General features: G+C 42.8%; 3 protein-coding genes across 5 annotated transcripts in view; all 3 read left to right on the top strand.

The window, feature by feature from the left end:
• The window catches only part of med14 (mediator complex subunit 14), a 31,486-nt gene extending 18,122 nt beyond the window's left edge, over window positions 1-13,364 (top strand). Inside the window, exons 21-30 of one of the 2 annotated variants that reach the window (XM_042082222.1) lie at window positions 30-299; window positions 710-944; window positions 2,835-2,966; window positions 5,908-6,090; window positions 6,535-6,776; window positions 8,843-9,022; window positions 10,942-11,049; window positions 11,330-11,455; window positions 11,783-11,972; window positions 12,560-13,364. In XM_042082222.1, the coding sequence (XP_041938156.1) occupies window positions 30-299; window positions 710-944; window positions 2,835-2,966; window positions 5,908-6,090; window positions 6,535-6,776; window positions 8,843-9,022; window positions 10,942-11,049; window positions 11,330-11,455; window positions 11,783-11,972; window positions 12,560-12,633 (1,740 nt within the window). In that variant the 3' untranslated portion in view covers window positions 12,634-13,364. The remainder of the gene's footprint in view (window positions 1-29; window positions 300-709; window positions 945-2,834; window positions 2,967-5,907; window positions 6,091-6,534; window positions 6,777-8,842; window positions 9,023-10,941; window positions 11,050-11,329; window positions 11,456-11,782; window positions 11,973-12,559) is intronic. The other variant, XM_042082231.1, reaches the window with a different exon arrangement.
• A 512-nt stretch (window positions 13,365-13,876) lies between these two features.
• si:ch211-218d20.15 lies at window positions 13,877-16,794 on the top strand. Of its 2 annotated transcripts, none has more exons than XM_042082307.1 (8): window positions 13,877-13,973; window positions 14,196-14,526; window positions 14,766-14,826; window positions 14,915-14,982; window positions 15,076-15,178; window positions 15,303-15,421; window positions 15,586-15,731; window positions 16,006-16,794. In XM_042082307.1, the coding sequence occupies exons 2-8, from the start codon at window positions 14,473-14,475 to the stop codon at window positions 16,109-16,111; spliced, it is 657 nt and encodes a 218-aa protein (XP_041938241.1). In that variant the 5' UTR covers window positions 13,877-13,973; window positions 14,196-14,472; the 3' UTR covers window positions 16,112-16,794. The 2 variants fall into 2 exon arrangements, with proteins under 2 accessions (XP_041938241.1, XP_041938231.1); XM_042082297.1 differs by having other exon boundaries at window positions 13,877-14,133; window positions 14,408-14,526.
• Window positions 16,795-18,299: 1,505 nt separating this feature from the next.
• The window catches only part of si:ch211-269e2.1 (cohesin subunit SA-2), a 28,984-nt gene continuing 27,116 nt past the window's right edge, over window positions 18,300-20,167 (top strand). Inside the window, 3 exon segments of the mRNA XM_042076983.1 lie at window positions 18,300-18,325; window positions 19,686-19,783; window positions 19,967-20,051. Of these exon segments, the coding sequence (XP_041932917.1) occupies window positions 19,740-19,783; window positions 19,967-20,051 (129 nt within the window). The 5' untranslated portion in view covers window positions 18,300-18,325; window positions 19,686-19,739.

The following is a 20,167-nucleotide window of genomic DNA, read 5'->3' as shown; positions in this document are numbered from 1 at the left end:
TTGTGTGTGTTTGTGTTCCCTCCTCCCAGGTGCTGTTTGACACGCAGGGTCCGCTGAACGCCATTAACAAGCTGCCCACGGTGCCCATGCTGGGCCTGACGCAGCGCACCAACACGGCCTACCAGTGCTTCTCCATCCTGCCCCAGTCGCCCACCCACATCCGCCTGGCCTTCCGCAACATGTACTGCATCGACATCTACTGCCGCAGCCGCGGGGTGGTGGCCATCCGCGACGGAGCCTACAGCCTCTTCGACAACACCAAGATCGTCGAGGGCTTCTACCCGGCACCAGGGCTGAAGGTACTTGAGAGTGCCAATGAAATGTTATTCCTTTTATGTGTTTGTGAATGAGGTTGCAATGGGAGGCTGTTTCACCTGTTTATTCACTAAGTTATGGTTTAGTGTAGGAAGTATTGGTTAGGTAACGTGCAGTGGAGCTGTTGCTTGGGATTGTTGTTGTCCGTCACTTGCTTGTCTTCTGTCTCTGATGTTTTGGTGATAAGGGTGAGGTTTTTGGTGTAATGCGATGAGGTGTGTGGATAAAAATGACTTGTGTTGAAGTGGTGAAGGTGGACTTGAATGCTTACATGGGTGGGTTGGCAGTTGTCACACCTTTTGCACACATGTTTTGGTGATACATGACTGTATAAAATCTAATATCTAATGTAATCAATATCTAATTTGTTGATGTTTTTGTTCCTGTTCTGTAGACATTCCTAAACATGTTTGTGGACAGCAACCAGGATGCTCGCCGTCGCTCGGTCAACGAGGACGACAACCCGCCGTCGCCGGGTGTGGACATGGACTCCTTCATGGGCCACATCCAGCCGCAACAGCCAATCAAAGGCCAGGGGGGCGGAGTCTACCCGCCCCTTATGTCTCCTCCCAACGTGTACCATAGCAACGTGACACCCTCTCCCTCCATGATACCTACTCAGTCACCTGGTGAGGAGTGTGTGTGTGTGTGTGTGTGTGTGTGAGAGAGAGCGCGTGCGAAAGTGTGTGTGTATATGTGTAAACTGAACTTGTGTGTGTTTTTAAGGGGCTTCTACATTTATGTTTGCCAAATGCGCTTGGCATTCTTCCAAATAGCAAAGATATGTTCAAATATGTTTGAACAAAACATTCTCCTAATTTGTTTTTGTTCCCCATCTCCATCTGCACTTGAGGAATCTCATGCGCTGTCAGTTACCTGCTTGCATGTTTGTTGCTGTGTTCAGTCGAGGCAGGATGCCTCCCTAGTTTTGATCTTGCTTGCTCACTCATACACACTGACACACACACATGCACGCCTTAAACGCACATTGGTAGTCATCCACACAAGCATCCACCCTGAGAGAGGAGTATAGCATGGCCTTAGTGCTTTCATCCACCCCCATCTCGCCCAGTGGAATGGCCTCATCCACCCCCATCTCACCCAGCGGAATGGACTCATCCACCCCCATTAGGGTGGTTCACAAAATTAATTTTCACCAAATTTTGCCAGATCGCGTTTTGTCTTGTTCCAATTGGCATTGTAAGCATCTGTACCAAAAATGGAGTCAATTGCTGCACATTTAGGGGTGGCACACTTTTTCATAATATTGACACACACACACAATACATGATGTATTGGTATCCGGATAAAACCATTGCGGATGCTGCATTGAAGAGCATTGGACGACATTTGTGGTACCCGTCAGAAGAACTTCGCCCTGGCATTTTTTGATGCTCAGCTCACTACCGTTAGTGAGGTCCCCCCTTCCCTGTGAAGCGCTTTGAGTGTTGAGAAAAGCGCTAAATAAATGTAACGTGTTATTGTTGCTGTTGTTGTTGTGTTGATGCTGAAGAAAAAGAGAAAATGCTGAGAAATCTTGAAAGACGCCCTGGGAAGATGCTCAAAGACTTGATGCCAAGTCTTTCTTCCACAAGAGCAGTACTACCATCTCTGGCCTCTTCACTCGCTGCTCAATCCACTTCTTTGAGGTTCTTACTGAAGACCAAATGGATGGCAGAAGTAACCCTGATGATGTGAGGTCCATTCTCACAGATGAGAAACTGCGTCAAAAAGTTAATTCCTTGAAGGTCATCAACGACAGTGCAGAGAGAGGCATTGCCTGTCAACAATCTGTGCGAAACGAAGACCAAAAGCAATTTTTGCTCCGTGTTGTGCAAGGACACAGAGATAAAGTATCAAAAAGGACAAAGTCATCATACAGCGAATAGTGTTTGAACTGTTCTAATGTTCTTACTCATTTAGTATAAGTACAGGGAGAGATTATTAATGACCATACTTATCTATTATTTTGTTCAAGTTTCTGGTTCCTTCGAAAGTTATGCATTCTTAGGTTGAGCAATTGTGAAAAAGTGTGCCACCCTTTACTGGCGTCCTATTGGCTCAATTTTTGGTACAGATGTTCAAAATGTCAATAGGAACGAGGCAAAATGCGATCTGGCAAAATTTGAAAAACTTTTACTTATACCATTATATTGTGAACCACCCTAACCCCCATCTCACCCAGTGGAATGGCCTCATCACCACCAAGGTCCATCTTGTAGCTGGACGCGTGTACACTCCTGTGCTGTCTGTGACCGTATGGCTCAATGTAAATCGCCATTGCTGTTTTTCCCCCCATTTTTCGTGACCTCCTCTGACGTGAAGTTCGGATGTTGAGAGTTGAAATCTTCTACGAGTTAATAGTCGAACCCTCCAGTCATCATTAGATGTTTGAAAGCAAACAAGCATTTACGTTGAACCATACTGGTGGTTTGAGAGCGAGAGAGAGAGAGAGAGAGCACACGATTCCTGACCTGGTCGACCCGACAAAGCACACTGATTGGTTGATGTGTGTGCAGGGACCATCCACGCGGCCAACTCCCCTAGTGGCGGCCTACCCTTGCGGGCCCCTTCCCCGTTCGGGCCCACCCCATCGCCCTCCTCTCTGGGCATTACCATTGGCCAGACCTCCAACTTTGCCAGCCCACATGGTAAGTCATGCCAGCCTGAGGGTACGGTGAAGCGGGGGGGCCTCGAGCGAGCAGACCGTGTTATTAGCTGGGGGTTCTGGAGGGGACCCAGAGATTTACAGAGGAAGTGTCGGGGGAAGGCTGGAATCTGGTGATGTGCTTCAGTTGAAATCAATCGGATCAGGGATTTCCCCTAATAGCGTGATCTCAAACCTAACTTGTATCTGCTGAATGTGTCATTTCTCTGGAACAGATCTCTTGGGTATTTTTGGCCCAAAGCACAGGCTTTGCAGGGCTCGGGCACGAGTTAGCTGCATTGGCTAGTAATGTCCAGTCCTATGTACTCCCACAGCTCCCTCTCTTGGTCAGAGACTGTAGCTTACCTCTCACTTCTAACAATGCGCTCTTTAGTGTCCTCACAACACTAGAACTACCAGAGATGTGCGTGTGTGTGTGTTACAGTCGGAGTGTGAGCGAGAGAGAGAGAGAGAGAGAGAGAGAGGGGAATGTAGAGATGGAGGAAGCGAAGAAGATCAAAAGAACATGATGGTGGTGGTGTGTGTGTGTCCGTGTGTCCAGTCTCCCGCAGAGCCTGCTTTCATCTAGTGATGGGCGAACGAAACCTTGTGAAGCTTCTGAAGCTTCTTCCTGATTGTATCGCAAAAGCATCGAAGACAACACAGTGACATCTGGTGGTCAGCAGAAATGACGGCGGCTATGAATTCGACACAGCCGAACGAAGCTTACAACATGAACATAAGAGAGGCCTAACGGACACATGCATATGGCATGAGATGACTGAAAATTAAATAGATTAGTTGGAACTAGGGTATAATGTTTGAATATAGCCTAGTGTGTTCAGCGTTTCAATTTACATGTGTTCAGTTGGTTTGAACAAACTGCAGCAAGAGATGCAGACTTTTACTGCTATGTGGTAATATCAATTTCAGTTAAATAAATAAATAAAGTTTAGGCCTTATCCAATAAACTGCCATAGCCTACCCATAACCAAGAGGCATTATTTAGGTAGTCTGTTTTAGGACTAAACAGGCCGTTAGAAAAAAATAGTTCATGAACACCCTATTTTTCGATAGGCCTACGGCAGAGTAGAGGTAACGCTGAGAACGATAAATCCGGCGACGTGGGTTCAATCCCCGTGAGTCACATAACGAAGGTTTTTTATTAGGCCTATGCAACAACAAAAAATATTTAAAATGTTGTAAAGGTTGCCAAAATCACCTTTTTACATGGTTGCTTGAATGAAAATGTGTTACTATTTTCTCTATTTAATATGCCATGTATGTAAATTTGATGTCAGCTGACTGTTGAACGCGCGTTTTGGGTAGGAGTGACTTTTATTGCACTTAGTTTAAATGGAGGTGCGGGGAGAGCGCTCGCCCCCGAGAGTTACCTGTGTGAAGCCGGCTGGAGTAATGCGCGTTAGAGGCCTTGCATGCTGAACATACCGTGACTCTTTCTCGGTATCTGCGATCGCTGTGGATTATCATTTTTTCCGAAGTAATTGGATTACAGCAAGTAAAGGATCTTTTTTTCCTAACGTGCGTGTTTTGGTGAGATTGCGTTTTGCAACCATATGGGGAACAACTTCTCAACTGACTGTAAGCGCAACATCTCTTTCCTATTCCGTTTGTGTTTTGGACTGTTTGATTCATCTGTTTAATGTCGGGACTATTGGGCACTGAACTTTGGGTGGGTATTTGTTTGTGCATTGTGAAGCTTTGTTGTTAATTGTGTGTCGGGCCTTCAGTTGTGCGTCGGGCGGCCGCAAGTTCGTTCATTGAAATACAACGTGAATTAATCTCATATCTTTGTGTTTCTTTCTGTAAGATAGGTTTTCTTTAATATACACTTTTATTAAGAGGAAGGCAAGGCCTTTTGCCAGTTTAAGTTAAGTTAAACTGCCTTCGCCTGCATTGAGCTAGCACGATTTCCTGCTTATTAGATCCGCCTGTAACCTTATTTATGCGTAGTGGCAATCAGTTCTTTATGAATAAGGGCGAATTGTTACAATTTGACTTCAAATCTTAAAAAAAAAAGTTCTTTAGCAACAAGGATTGTTGAGTAACTAAGACGCGTAACACAGGTTTTGTTACATTAGAGCAGTAGGCTAATACAGAATAGAATACAGCAGTGTTGCTCCAGTGGGGTATCAGCGCAGCAGCTAACTTTCGAATCCAGCAAAACCCTTCGGTGACGTTTGAAGCTTCGGACGTCATCAGTCACGTGCTTATGCCAATTTGATACAAGCTACAACACGCTGTGTCAACAATTTGCTTCGCGGAGTGATACAGGCTTCGGTGCCTCAGTGTCGAATGTCCCATCACTGCTTTCATCTGAAGACAACCCAGATCTTCACAACAGATTGCAGTTGGGTGGGGGGGCGGGTGGCACCACACCACACAGTTTAATATATACACGCACACACAAACAAATGACTCTCACTCAAGCCAAAGCCTTTGATAACCCTTGGTTGCAGAGTAGTGTTATGTTGGGTAATTCATTGTTTGGTTTCTGTGGGCTTTCTAAATAAGTCATTGAGATGAAACTACGTTCTGATGACTCTGACCTACAGTAATGATGGCTACCTACATCAAAATGCCAGCGATTTTTACATTATGAAATGTAATGGCATTTGTGTAGGCTGTCTAGTCTCTGTTTGCTTCTCTGATTTTAAAGTGCTTGAAGATGAAAATATGCAATGTAGAAAGTGATGACATTATAGCTATTATATTTGTTATTGTATATTTGTCATAATATTGAATAAAATTGAATGTTAACACCTATGCTTGGAGTAGTGTTCTTCCACACTTGTGCTAATAGAAGGTAAATGTCATTTGATTGTGTAGATCATGATTACAATGATGATTGCACTGTAGCTTTATGAAGGCGTGATGTGTTTTCCGTAACTCACCCCTCTGGCCTATGCGATATGTTGTTGCAGGAACTCTGGATCCCAGCTCGCCCTACGCCATGGTGTCGCCCAGCCAGCGCGTGGGCACCTGGCCCGGCTCCCCACAGGTTTCGGGGCCGTCTCCCGGCGCCCGCATCCCCGGCATGTCGCCTGGCAACCCTTCGCTCCACTCTCCCATTCCAGACGCGTCCCACTCACCTCGTGCTGGCACAAGTGGGTATCATTCTGTCGTTATCCCTTTCCCAGCAGAGGGCTCTTTAGGGGGCGCTGTTAAAAGGGTTTTCTGTTTTATTAGACTCTTCTATTGCTCACCTGTGTATTTGTGTTTGTCTATGTCTGGCGGTGTATAATTGAATATGTTTTTGTATTTGTGTTTGTCTATGTCTGGCTGTGTATAATTTAAAAATGTTTGTATAGTGGAAGTATTTTCTTTCTATATCTGTATAGTGTGTGTTTGAATAATTTTGCACTCAAACTTGCATACACAATGTGTTATGCTCTTACGTATATGCCTGGTATAGATTTGCACGTGTTTGTGTGTATTTTACACATTTGTACTATGCTACATACTATATACTGCACAGAACTTATTTGTGTGTGTGTGTGTGTGTGTGTGTGTGTGTGTGTGTGTGTGTGTTCGTTCGTTCCCCGTCTCAGGCTCCCAGGCGATGCCGAGCAGCATGCCCCCGCCGCGTAAGCTGCCCCAGCGCTCATGGGCAGCCTCCATCCCCACCATCCTTACCCACAGTGCCTTGCACATGCTGCTTCTGCCCTCGCCCACGCCGTGCCAGGTGCCCGGGCTGGCGGCGGGCAGCTACCTCTGCTCGCCACTCGAGCGCTTCCTCGGCTCCGTCATCATGCGCCGGCACCTGCAGAGGATCATTCAGCTGGAGCCAGCGGTGAGGGACTGTGTGTGTGTGTGTGTGCGCGCGCTCCAGAGAATCTTTCAGCTGGAGTCTGTGGGTGTGAGGAAGGATGGGTTTGTGTGTTTAGAGAATCGTTTAGCTGGAGCTCACGGAGAGAGGGACTGTGGGTGTGGGTCTCTAGAGAATCTTTCAGCTTGATGTGTGCCTCCAGTGTGTGTGTGTGTGTGTGTCCAGAGAGTCTTTCAACTTGCCAGTGTGTGTGAAGGAGAAAGGGTGTGCAATTGTGTGTTTCACCTAGCATGTGTGTGTCTGTGTCCGTGGTGTACTGTTCACCATGTGTTCATTTTAATTTAGTATGACAACAGTGACGGGCCTTAATGCTCCACTTGCCCAGTGCTCAATGCCACCCTTGAAGCTGCAATATGCTTGAATATTAACGCCACACATAAATTCTAGAGACCTTGCTTGTACACGGCTAGGTTCTTCTTTTCAGTGGCCTGCTGACCATAGATCAAATTCTGAGGCAGCCAGTAAGAACAGTCTGCTTCTGTAATGTGAAGTAAATGAGTAGCTGTGTATGCCCTAGGGTTGGGCACTGAAACACGGTTCTAATATGGCACCGGTGCCGACGCAAACGGTAGTAACTGCATCGAATAACAACGTGGATTTCGGTGCCTCATTTCGGTGCTTTAAATAGCGTTTTTAAACATCACTGCATGTCATGCGCCATCTCTAACGTCTTGCTCTGATAGCAACACATCCAGATACAGTTAGCTAACATATGATAAACACTGGATGTATAAACCAGAGGGGTGCACCACATAGGCGAGTGGACAGTGTTTGACAGCTTGCGTGAGCCCAAGTAGCTTACTTTTAAAGCGGTATCGCGAGCTCCTGTCAAAATCTAGCAGTGGGCCTAACTACACATAAGCAAAAGGCTATGAAACAACGTCAACAGTAGGCTAGCCTATACGTTACACAATATCCTTGCTAATGCGCTAACTGACATTTATTTGAAATGTTATCAGCTAGGTTGGTAAGGTGAAAACTTTTATTTCACGGTGTATTAAACAACATAATGGCATGATATTAATCTTTCATGTGCATGAGGCCCAAATAGAATCACAATGAATATGAAGATCATGTTAAAAGTTAACTGGCAAAAACATAAATATGTAGGTTACATACCTGATGTCACTGAGCTGTCAAAGAGGCTACGAAACCATCGTACGTTATCGCTAATTAAACTCAGCTGACTGGTGTTAGCGCATAGCCATAGTTGCTGTTAAAATGCCTACTAGGCTAGCGCTAGGAATCTAAACACTTCAACACCGACATGTAGCCTAACATGTTCAAAACTACTGCGTGTTATGGGTTAAAACATGAAATGTCTTGAAGCATTTGGGAACACACTGAATTAACTGGAAAGTAGAGTCCCTGTTAGATTAGCTTGCTTGCAAATGCCGTGATTGTCCATGACCTGGCAGTTTTATGGCAAGCGGTTTTAACATACCTTATGGCAAACCGCCTACACTGGGTAAACTTGAAAGCAGAGCTTACCATTGTGTGTGCATGCATGGCAAGCTGTTTTAACATTTAAATGTATTATTCGTAGGAGCAATGAGATATTGATAGTAAATTGAATATAACAGTTCAATTTCATGTTCAAATTTGTCTTATCAATAAAAAAAAAAAAGCAATTCATGCTTTAGACCATTTTAATTTAAAACATTTTAAAAACAAAGTACCGGTTCAGGCACCGTTTCGGCACCGGCACCGTTTTAAAAGTATCGATTTAGCACCGGTATCGGATAAAACCCAAACGATACCCAACCCTAGTATGCCCACTCTGGACTGGAGGCAGACTACACAAAAAACAGCTAATATTGTGTGATAATTGGAGACGTACGATAATTAAAATTTGACTTATTTAGTTTTTTCTTTTATCTTAGACTCCTACTTGCATGGCATGTGTGTATACTTGCACTGTCTAGAGACCACAGACCTTGTTTGGGAGCTGTGAGCAAATCTATCCGGAGAGAAGTGCTGAGACCTAAATATGTGTGCTGTTTGTCCTCCGTCTCCTCTCTGGTCTGTAGCTGAACATCGTGAACTCAAACGAGCCGGGCGTGATCATGTTCAAGACGGAAGTGCTGAAGTGCCGGGTGGCGCTGAACCCCAAGTCCTACCAGGCGCTGCAGCTGAAGGTCACCCCGGAGAACGCCGGGCCCTGGAGCCAGGAGGAGCTACAGATCCTCGAGAAGTTCTTCGAGACCAGGGTAAGATGCAGGCACTTGCCTCCCTGTGTGTGTGTGTCAGGTGAGTTGTATTGTCACTCAGAATTGGAGAAGACAATGTGAAATATTCATTGTGTGTGTTCTTTATGTATTCTGTACAATTTTCTCCGTCTCAGGAAAGGCACTCTTTATCACATACACGCACACACAGAAAGTGTAGGATTTGTGTAGGGTGGAAATTTGGGGGCAATTGAATGGAGACGTGCAATATGATGGTAATTTTGATACCACAGATGAAATAGAGACTGTCAGACTAATAGTATGAAAAATCAGGAGTTTTATTTACAATGATGCGCATCAAGGGAGAGACAGCACGACTTCACCTAAAGATCCATCAGCTGCTCTAACTAGACTAGGAAATAGTTAGGGTTTAAGTATCCTTCCAGGCTGACGGGAGATGGCGTTAGTCATCCCATCTCACTTGGACGACACTGAATCGGACTCTGATTAGTGGCAACCTGGCAATCCGGAGCAGATAGCTACTGGCGCAGCCATGCAGAACAGTGAAACACTGCAAAGTCATAATATTCCCGCTTATCTAAATACATAGTCACACACAGATATACACAGGGACAGTACAGATATTCATACAGTCATTACATAGAATCATACTTTTAGTATCAAAGTGACCCACTAATGAGAAATGCAGAACATTAATCCACATATTGGAATATTGGACATAATGTTCTATTCCACTTTCTCTCAAATACAAGGACTGGTCAATGCCTACAACCCAGTTATAAATTTGGATTAATAGCAAAGTAAATATATACATGTTCAATAATAGAAATGCTACATTCCACCTACCCTCAATAATACATTGCAGAGTGACACCAATAAAATCTTAAACTCATTTATTCATTTGTCCATCCATCCTTTAACCCATTCATCTATCCATCCATCCATCCTTTGAAAGTCAGTGTGACGTTACCGTCTCTCTAAAGAAAGTCATGACATGAGATTTCAAACTAGCCCTCCGATCGGGGGCGGGGGAGTGCGACTGTGCATTAAGCTTATTAGATGTCATGGCTATTGACTGGGCTGGTGAGAGATAGCTGGGTTAATGTTGAATAGAGACATATCATTAAGGCAGTGCCTGGCAGGAGTGCAGTGGCCTGGAGGAGTGTGTGTGTGTGTGTGTGTGTGTGTGTGTGGCGGAGGAGGAAGAGGACGAGACGAGCACAGTTGATTTCTATTAGCCTGAGTTCGCCGGCACTCGCTGCCATTCCACGAGGAAAGCTAATTAATTCAGCTGAATTAATATGCGGGTGCAGGCGCTTGTGTGAAACAGGCAAAGAAGTCTGAATATTTAACACGGAGAGAAGGAGAGAGAGGCCTTGTGAGTGAGGTGTATGAGAAGCATGCTTGTGTATACCGTATGTGTGTGTGTGTGTGTGTGTGTGTTAAATAGATAATATTACGACATTTACTTTTTACTTTATCGTAGTCTATTCTGTTACCTGGGGCTCGTGTGTGTGTGTGTGTGTGTGTGTAAAGCCATGAAGGGATTTTGCTTCTACATGCATAATGCAGAGTTGTGTCCCGCTGTTTATGTGTGCCGCCTTTTAATGATCTGCCCTAATTGGCGTTAGTTGTTTGGGAAAAAAAGTGAAGAAAGCAGAAATGGAGGAGGACTGCGGAACGCCACTTTCACCCTGATGCATTAGATCTGCAGCTGCTCCTTTCACTTTAGCCTATTAGCGTTTACTCTCCCCCTGTCATATTATATAAATATATTATAGAAATTATATAAAAGATCTCCTGAGCCCTCACTTCCTCCATGTGTACAGCCTCTGAGAGGTGCATACTGTTTGCTTGTTGGCAGTTGGAAGCCACAGGAGATATTTGGTTCTAGTGAGTTTTGAGTGCTGATGTTTCTCACGTTCTGTTTGTCCCTGAAGGTTGCCGGTCCTCCTTTTAAGTACAACACCCTGAATGCCTTTACCAAACTGCTGGGTGCGCCAACCAACATCCTCAGAGACTGTGTCCGCATCATGAAACTGGAACTGGTGAGTGGACTGTGTGTGTGTGTGTGTTTATGTTTGTATAGACATGTGCCATACAAAGGCTGGCCTTCTAAAGTCCAGTTCCATAGATGTTGGGAGGATTGTGTATATGGGGGTGTTTTTTCTCTGTGTATTGAAAACTCCTGCACATTGTCTGTTTCACTTGCTGTATTAGTTACTATAAGTTAATATAAACAACATTTTGGTCTGCAGACCTTTGTCAGGTTATGTGGTATTAAAAGAATAAACACCTCTAACCTCCCTCCACTCTGCTCCGCTCCAGTTCCCTGACCAGGGCTCCCAGCTCAAGTGGAACGTGCAGTTCTGCCTGACCATCCCGCCCAGTGCCCCGCCTATCGCCCCCCCAGGAACCATCGCCGTGGTGCTCAAGTCCAAGATGCTCTTCTTCGTAAGTAGCCTTATTCATCGGTCCATTAAAGGCTCATTCACATATCGCCGATTTGCATAAACATCAGATGGTCTGTCGTAGTGTGTGTATATATATGTAAATGTGCTATGCTAGTCTTTGTGTATATATATGTAAATGTAGCTTTACTCAGCCCTGTTTCAATTTCATCCCCTTTAACGGGTTGTCATCTATAAACGTACCTATTAACGTTAGTGTAAATCATTTGATATGGGTGTGTGTGTGTGTGTGTGTGTGTGTGTGTGTGTGTGTGTGTGTGTGTGTGTGTGGCGACATTTCACCCCTGTCCCTCCCATTCCGCCCCCACAGCTCCAGCTGACCCAGAGGCTGCCGGTGCCGGCGGAGCCCATCAGCATCATCGTGCCCATCGTGTACGACATGGCCACGGGGCTCACGCAGCAGGCCGACATCCCGCGCCAGCAGACCTCCTCTGGCGCCGCCGCCCTGATGGTCAGCAACATCCTCAGGAGATTCAGCGAGCACCACCCGGCCAGGGCAGGTCAGTCAGCACGGCAGCACTCCACCACAGCACTCCACCACCGTGTGTTTGCACCACTGTGTTTTGTTTGTTTGTTTGTTTGTTCCTGTACCCTCTCTCCTATCTTCCTCCTTCTTGAGTATTTGAGTCTAAGCTGTCTCCTTCTCACATTTGCAAGTCTAACCTGTCTGCTTCCCTCTAGTGCTAGTTTGGCCTGTTTGGCCTGTCATTGTGTTCCTCTCTGTGTCTTTCTGTAATGTTAATCTTAGCTCGTCATTGCTAGCCTTATCTCAGTTCTGTATTTCCTCATACATGCCTCTTGGTGATTTGGTCTTGTTTTCTTTTGAGTTGTCTCTCCACCTCATGCTCACGGTCTCCTCACAGTCACAAGTGTGTCCTCACTGTGATGCACTCTTAAAATCCAACATTATTTTTAGTTTCCTGTGTTGCTCGTGTTCTTTGGCCTTTATTTGTCTGGAGTGTCGCCCCCGCCCCTTTCCTGCTGTGTGTGGTGAATCACTTTGTGAGTGGGTGCCCTGAAAAACCCTATCAACATACAAACAACATCCTGTCTCATTATCTCTTTCCTTTTCTCCTCCACACAACAGGCGAATGCACAATATTTGCTGCCGTGCATGAACTCATGGCCAATCTCACGCTGTCCCCTACTGGTCGTCCGTAGAACAGCACCCTCCCAAAACAGGACCGGAGGCTTCCCCACTCTGGCGCATTATATAGCAGGGCAAAGAAACAGTGGATGTGGCTGTGGCTGCAGCTGCAAAACAGGGACCCTCCTGGTGGTCAGGGATGTCCCACCTCACAGCTGCAGCCCAAGAACTGAACACTGAAGTACAAAACTGTCCAAAAAAGGGAGTGGATCATGGCGATGATGGTGTTGATGGAAGACTATTTCCTATCTCTGTGGATTACAAATAAATGAAATGAAATGAAGGAACACCTGCAGGATTGCTGAAGAAGCGGGTAGAGGAATGGAAACGGAAAAGAAATCGATTTATTTTTCATTTCATATGCACTTCTCAAATAAACAAAAGTCACAAAAAAGGTTTGTTTACTCAGAGCTGTACATTGTTTTATACTCCTGCCTTTAAAAGAAAGTGTTGGACTTTTGCAAGAAACTTTATCCAAATCCTTTTGTTTTATAATACAAAATATTCAATACTTTTTGTGGTATTGGGGCTGTGTTCTTTAGTACACTATTTAAATGTCTCTCTCTTCCTTTTTATGTCTCAATTTGGACTTTTCAGTTAAGCCTATCACTTTAAATACTGTAAAACTGTGATAAACCTTTCTAAGTAAGCTGTATTTTATTACGACTGCTTTGAAGTGCGATCAGAGGCCACTTGTCTGTCATAATGTCTGCCTATTTAATAAATCTATGGAAAACAAACAACACATTGACTGCTTTAGCATGTTGTCTTAATATATGGGTAAAATATGTTGTAAAGTGTGACGTGTTATTTCCTGACCATTGCAACAAACTATCATAACTATTATTAAGTTATAACAATTTTATAGTTATAACTATAAACTATAGAATGTAGATTTTAAAATTATGCCTAAAATTATGACAACCGTATTTAATGTATAATTAGGTGTTGCCATGTCGCATACTAGCACCTATTTGAACCATATGAAATGCATGAAGCAATGCGTTATCAACAGAATTTGTATTTGAAAATCAATGTTTACTACTTTGTCAATGGTAATATTTATAGGAACACCTATTATATAATTTGCATTGAATTGCAATGCCCGTTGCATTGGCCTTTTTCTTAATCCCGAATGAGGGGAATTTTCTCTTTTTGAAAGTCGATGTGGTCATGACACTTTAACACGATGTCTGACGCTCTTGAACACGGCCCTGATGTGGTGTCTGACAATAATAAATCCGGTGGGTGAAAGGACCACAGGCAAGTGTTTCCGCCACAACTACCCGTATCTTGTAGGCTTATTATAGCGCATAGGATCGCAAAAGATGCTCCTCTTCGATTTATGATACATGTAGGTTACTATTATTTATCTTTTAAATCAATTATTTTCTATAGAAATTGGTATTTCCAATGAAATAACAATAATAGCTATTAGTCCATTCATTTAGCAATGGCAGTCTGTCTTACGGAGCCGCTTTGTAAGCCGTGTATGTACCATGTAAAATTCAAAGGTAAGCCAAACGTAGCATGTTTTAATTTAACGTATGTTCCATCCACAATGCTATTTTAAAAGGTGGGTAAAACCCACGAACCATTCCGATCCAGTGAGCTATATTAAGCAAAGCATAACCTCATAGCCTAATATCGTGGCAACTGGACTTAGTGGATGACGTCAGTATTTAGCCTAAAAGGTGAAGATGATTTTACACTATTCTGTGTGACACCCACATCAATGACGTGACACGTAGCCTATCTGTACGATTATTAACGATACCGTTTTCTTAGTGGAATTGCACGTGAAGAAATCTCTGTTGCCCATCCACCTGAGCTGCGAACAGGTGGGGCTGGAGATGTTGTGCCTGTGCGGTCAGCTTGACCTCCTCATCCGTGCTCAGGTTCACCAGGTGAGGAGCGCACCCGCAGCTGGGATGCTTATGCACTCACAGAAGATCGAAACCGTATGGAAATGTTAAGCACACTGGAACAATGCACATCACAGAGGCAAATAAAGGCTGTAATGATACAGAAATAACTATGGCTATGTTTACTGTTGGTCCACCTTTTTGGCAGTTGCTCTATAGGGAAATAGGCCTACCTGCATCATGTCAATAGAACTGTTCATGTGATCCTCTCAACATTGCAGTTTCAAGAGCAGCTTAAACGGAATTCCAGCCCCATGGAATCATATGCTCTCCAAAGACAAGGTAAAGTTCTTCAAGTGGCAGTTTCATTGGGATATTTTTTGGACAATCCAGCCAGGCTAATATTTTTGAAATCCTATATGTCCTCAAGGAGCTGAGATCATAGAACAAATGCATCAGTGCCTTGAACACCTGCCCAAACCTGCACCAGAACTTGAAGTATGTTTCCCTGTTCTTTCAACTAGGTCATTTGACTTAATTCTGTTCAACATTTTATGTGTTTTGTCTTAATTCTGTTTGGTATTCCATCAGGACTACCTAGATATTGTGGGACTGTCTACTATGTTCCCTCGAGTGGAGATTTTTGTCATACATGGCAGCCCCGTAGACATGCTGGAAAAGCCAGCTTTGGATGGTGAGCTTCTTAATGAAATCACCACACCACCATATCATACTCATATTACATTCACAACAAAGTAACAAACAGTCCCATCACCTAAACAAGGTAAAATTATGTTCTAATTTTAAATCTCTTACAGGGTACTTCCCTCACATTGGGAGACTTAACCAGCTCCTTGTCCTCTGCCAGCAACTTGAGGATGATGTTCAACATCTAGGAAGTCACAAATACATTGCCCATCAGCTATCAGTCATTTATGTGAGTACGGAACAGCATGTATGCCTTCATTTGATATACTGTGTCCATTGACTTTTAGAAAGGATTTCTAATGTGTATCTGCATGTATGCATGTTCACAGGTTGAACTTGAGTCAGTGATATGTGTGCAATGACCAATATGACCTTTGTGTGCTTGTGCTGCAGCAAGTTCTTAGTTCGTTGAAGGGCATTTTGCCCCTCGCTGGTATAAGGAAAGACATTGAGGCTCACTTCAAAGAAATTAAAAAGGCTCTGGTGCCTGAGGAAGGATCCAAACTAGACCCTCAGCTGCCCTCTCACCACATCAACTGGTAAATACTATTCATCTCATCTCATCTATTTGTTGTATCTCGTCTCATCATTTCATCTCTCATCTCATTGTCTCTTCCATCCTCTCAATAACACGATTTCACTGTATCTTACTTTCCATGCATGTATCCATCGCATATCATGTCTTCTGTTCTTCTCATGTTTTTTCCCTCTTCTCTTCACCGACAGCACAATTCTGTGTCTATATACTTTCCATGTATAAGACTGACTAATAACATTAATGTACTGTAATTTCAAAATATTTTCTTTTATCAGGATACTGGAAGTCACTCAGACTTTAGTATCAACAGTGTCTTCACTTCCGGAGGAACTTACCGAGGACCTTAACCAAGTGATGGCCTTTGTTTCAAAGCTGAAATGATGGCAAACAATTGTGCTTTTCTCCTGATATTCCCAGCAATTTAGATCTTCACTTGTGTCTTAATGAGAAAGTCATTTTGAATGTTGTAAAAATGTTGGTAGATCAGTGTGACTATGATAAGTGTGACATATGTCCAGGCTGTAGTTTTTGGACCATTTACAAGAGGATAAATAATACAGGCTTATTTTGGGTAGACCATTGGAAACATTCTTTTTGAAGTGTACAGTGTAACCATAATTTTCTGTTAGTACACTGCACTACACATCAAGTTGATATGCTGGAAGAGAACCTCTTAAAAATTTGCCAAGGATTTTTACCACTGCACATGCACACTATAGTATTTTCTATTTTCAAAAGTTGACCTTTATTTGGTTGGCTTTTGTATGGCATTTGATGCATCCATCTATCTTATGAAGTAAACAACATAAGTAATACAAAAGATTCTGAAAAGTGCCCATTATTATCACAATAACTTGACATCCCAGTGATCCCACAACCTTCATATCAGTGCATACACTATTGTTTTGTTTTGCTGTTTGATTTCAAATGTCATTGAAATACACAATTAATGGCCACATTACATGAAATGAAAGTCTAAAATGTTTTGTCAATTTGTCATTAAAACATATGCAATGACTAGTGTAATGTTTTTCCCTATGGCTCGTTCAGGGTGCTTATCATATACCTAGGCTATTTCAATAAAAGGGATTATTATTATTCCTTGTGCAAAAACCAATGGTTTGATATTGTGAACTGCCTTACTTTAACCAACCAACTAAAACAATATAATTCAGCAAAATACTGTGATGTGGTATAGGTGTCATGCATTTATGACCTGCCACAAGCCGCTTCTGTTCTGCTGTGTATGGTAGCCTATCAATATGTTTATGTACAGCTATGGTCAGTTCAGGCAATGTTCAGTGATATAAAACTGACCCTGCTGACCAAATGCGCCTATAGTCCTACTGCATTGCAGAAGTATTCTTTAATTGGATATTAAGGCCTAGGGTCTCATAAAGCTCTTGGCAGTTATACAGAATGCATAGCCCATATTTTCCTTTTCCAGTGACGTGTTCCACGAGTCGAGGTGCGCAGGCTCCATCTGCTGTATGCAAACAACACTGCACCGCTTTTGTTCTTACGAGCATATGCCGCGGGATGGCGCACTGAAGCCGTATGTTTCAGGATTTCCTTAAAACTCGTAGACTCTTTCCTGTATGTTTTCTCTACACGGTAAGAAATTGATTGCGCTCATTTATATTTGCTATAATTTAGGGGTCTGACGCATTACCTATCAGTAGAGGATATGTTGTAAGTTTCCTTGACCGGTCGGACGAATGGGCCATGGCTTGAGCTGTTGTCAGTAGCCAGTGTGTTCAGTCGGAAGTGTTATGGGTTTGTGAGGATGTTTTGTCAAACGGTGTCGGCTGTGCTGATTTCGCATGCTGTGCTGACAGAGAGGAGCCTGTCAGTGAGTTCCTCGAAGATAAGCAATATTGTTTCGGGGTGTGCATGTGGGGGATGGGTGAGAGGAATCGCGAAGGAATCTGAGTGATGCCACTTTTGTCCAATCAACTTGAGAGTTTTGGCATTACAGACACAAGCGAAACCAATAGCTTGTTCATGTAGGCTGGATTTATTTATGCCGGATACCAAGATCTTAAGAATTTTACGCGAATCACTACAGGAGTCTTGTTTCTGCAGTAGATACATTGTATCTGATGCACGTGTGTCAACTGTAGAAGAATACACAAGTGTCATTCTAGAGCCATAAGAGTAAATTACACACTCGTGTATGGTCGAAGTCAGTCAAGATCTGCACGCAGCCATCGAAATACCTAAGCATGTGTGCGACTAATATCAGATCATGACACATTGACAATAGTCTTAACCTTTATGTCATGTAGTTGTGCATGTAGCCTACTGCAAACGGGTCTGTTCTTTCTACTCAGAATGATGCAAGTCTGCCATACATAGTAGGCCTACAGTTACAGTAGGACTCAAAGGTTATTTAGGTCACGGATTCATCTCAGCCAAACACTCAGAGTAAAGACAAACCTACCTACCCGCATAAACACAGGCATTTCCGGATTTATTGTGATCAGTAAACTGGTTCACTGAGCAAAACCTTGCCTGTTAAGCGTAGGCTGCTTTTAAACCAAATAGAAGTAGTTTCGAAGTGAAACATAGAAAGGCAGTAAGACACTGCAACAAGTGAGAGTGTTTTTTTTTCAACAGCCATAGTCTACTTACCTCTTCAGTGACTGTTGAAATACAAAATAGTAGGGCTGGGATAAACGATTATTTTTTAAACGATTAATCTAGCGATTATTTTTTATTTTTTCGATGCATCGATTAATCTAACGATTCATTTTTTCAGTCCGATTCGATTTCGATTCGATTCGATTATCGATTATCTCCCCATTAATTGACTAATAGCAATTTATACATGTTGATTTATATATCTGAATGAAAAAACATGAATTCCTTAACATTGCAATATAAGTTTATTGCTCTTCCAAAATAAAAGACTATACAAGTGCAAAGTAATGCATTCTTAGTCAGATGTAGCATTCAATAAAGTTCAGTAGTGTATAGGTCTAATTGAGTGCCTGTCACTTTAAGACATTTGTGTAACACTAACGCAGTTAAAAGGCTGCTAATGTGTAGATGGGATGCAATTCATAATGTAGCCTAGTTAGTTCAAATAACGGTTTGTACTTCTCCTTGGGACAAGCACTTTTGAGTCTTGGAAAATACTTTTCCATTTACATCGGGATTTTGCAAACATTCAGTGTCAGAGTCAATAAAATGAGCCCTGAGTAACGAAATTGACAAGCAGCTGTAAGTAAGCATGCTAAACTCAACATCCAAACAGTATTCTAACGTTAGCTTTGAGATACTGCTTGATTGCATAACTTAACTACGTTTAGTCTCCTCAATGTACTATGTTGTGATAAGACCTTAGCAGAGTTAATTTGACTGCAGCAGTTTTGAACAAATTTGCACAGCATGGTCATGATGCTAAGCGGATTAAATAGCAATTTAGCCAGCCGTGTTCTATGCAATGCTTCTATGTTGCAACAACAATCCTTCAACAATCGTGAATATTTTGTGTTAAATGCACATGCAGACGAGGGGCAGGCAGCGGGCTCCTTACGGGAGAGAGCGTGCGGGGCAGGGAAAGGCTGCGTGCCTAAAAAGTGCAGCTCAATGAAAGGATTTTATCTTATCTTTAATTTAAATAGTACAACATAGAACATCAAAGTGTGACGACCGGTTTTGAGTTCGTGGCGCCCCACCACAGATTAGTCAAGGTATGGGAAACACTGAAGGTGTAAAATTCAAAATATTTGTCAGCAAATTTTGGGTCTGACAAATCGACGCGCATATTTTGCGTCGACGTATTTTTTGCGTCGAAGTAATCGATTACGTCGAGGCGTTGTCCCAGCCTTACAAAATAGAGAGGATTAATTTTAAAGCCATTAAAGATCTATCGAGTGTCTAATGGGAAAATGTACAACAAATTATTTCATGTTTAGTTTATTAAGACAGACTTTTTACTGTTTTTCAGATAATTTTATACAAAATCTACTCAACTGCTACATGGAAAATGATCTGAAAAGAGATGATAGCTGAGCCAACGTTAATCAACAAACCATCTGTTCAAAAGTAAGCATGTCAATAAGTTACAGATTTATGACCTATGATAGATTTGAATGTTAAAAAATGAAACGACATAATGTTTGACCAGGTTTGCTTAAACATTAGTATGTTACAATGTTGCTATGACATATAGTGTATTGTGTTGTTATTATTACTGTACCTTAATGCATATTTTTTAAAATCCTACAGCGAGAACGAAATTGTGGATCTTAATTCTTCTGGAGCTGTGAACCGTGCCAGTGGAGGGAGAAATGAGAACAGACAAAAGAGCGTGGTGGGTGGAACAAACACAGCATACACCGTTCCTTACAAAACACCTAAAAAAATCACCATGTTTATTTGGTTTACACCTGTCACAATAACTTCCCCTCTGTATGTTTCCAAATTTTG

Source organism: Alosa sapidissima, chromosome 2 (assembly GCF_018492685.1).
Source record: "Alosa sapidissima isolate fAloSap1 chromosome 2, fAloSap1.pri, whole genome shotgun sequence".
NCBI classification, from domain to species: Eukaryota; Metazoa; Chordata; class Actinopteri; order Clupeiformes; family Clupeidae; genus Alosa; species Alosa sapidissima.
The sequence above is the reverse complement of the archived record's forward strand: the minus strand, read 5'-3'. Positions and strand labels throughout refer to the sequence as shown.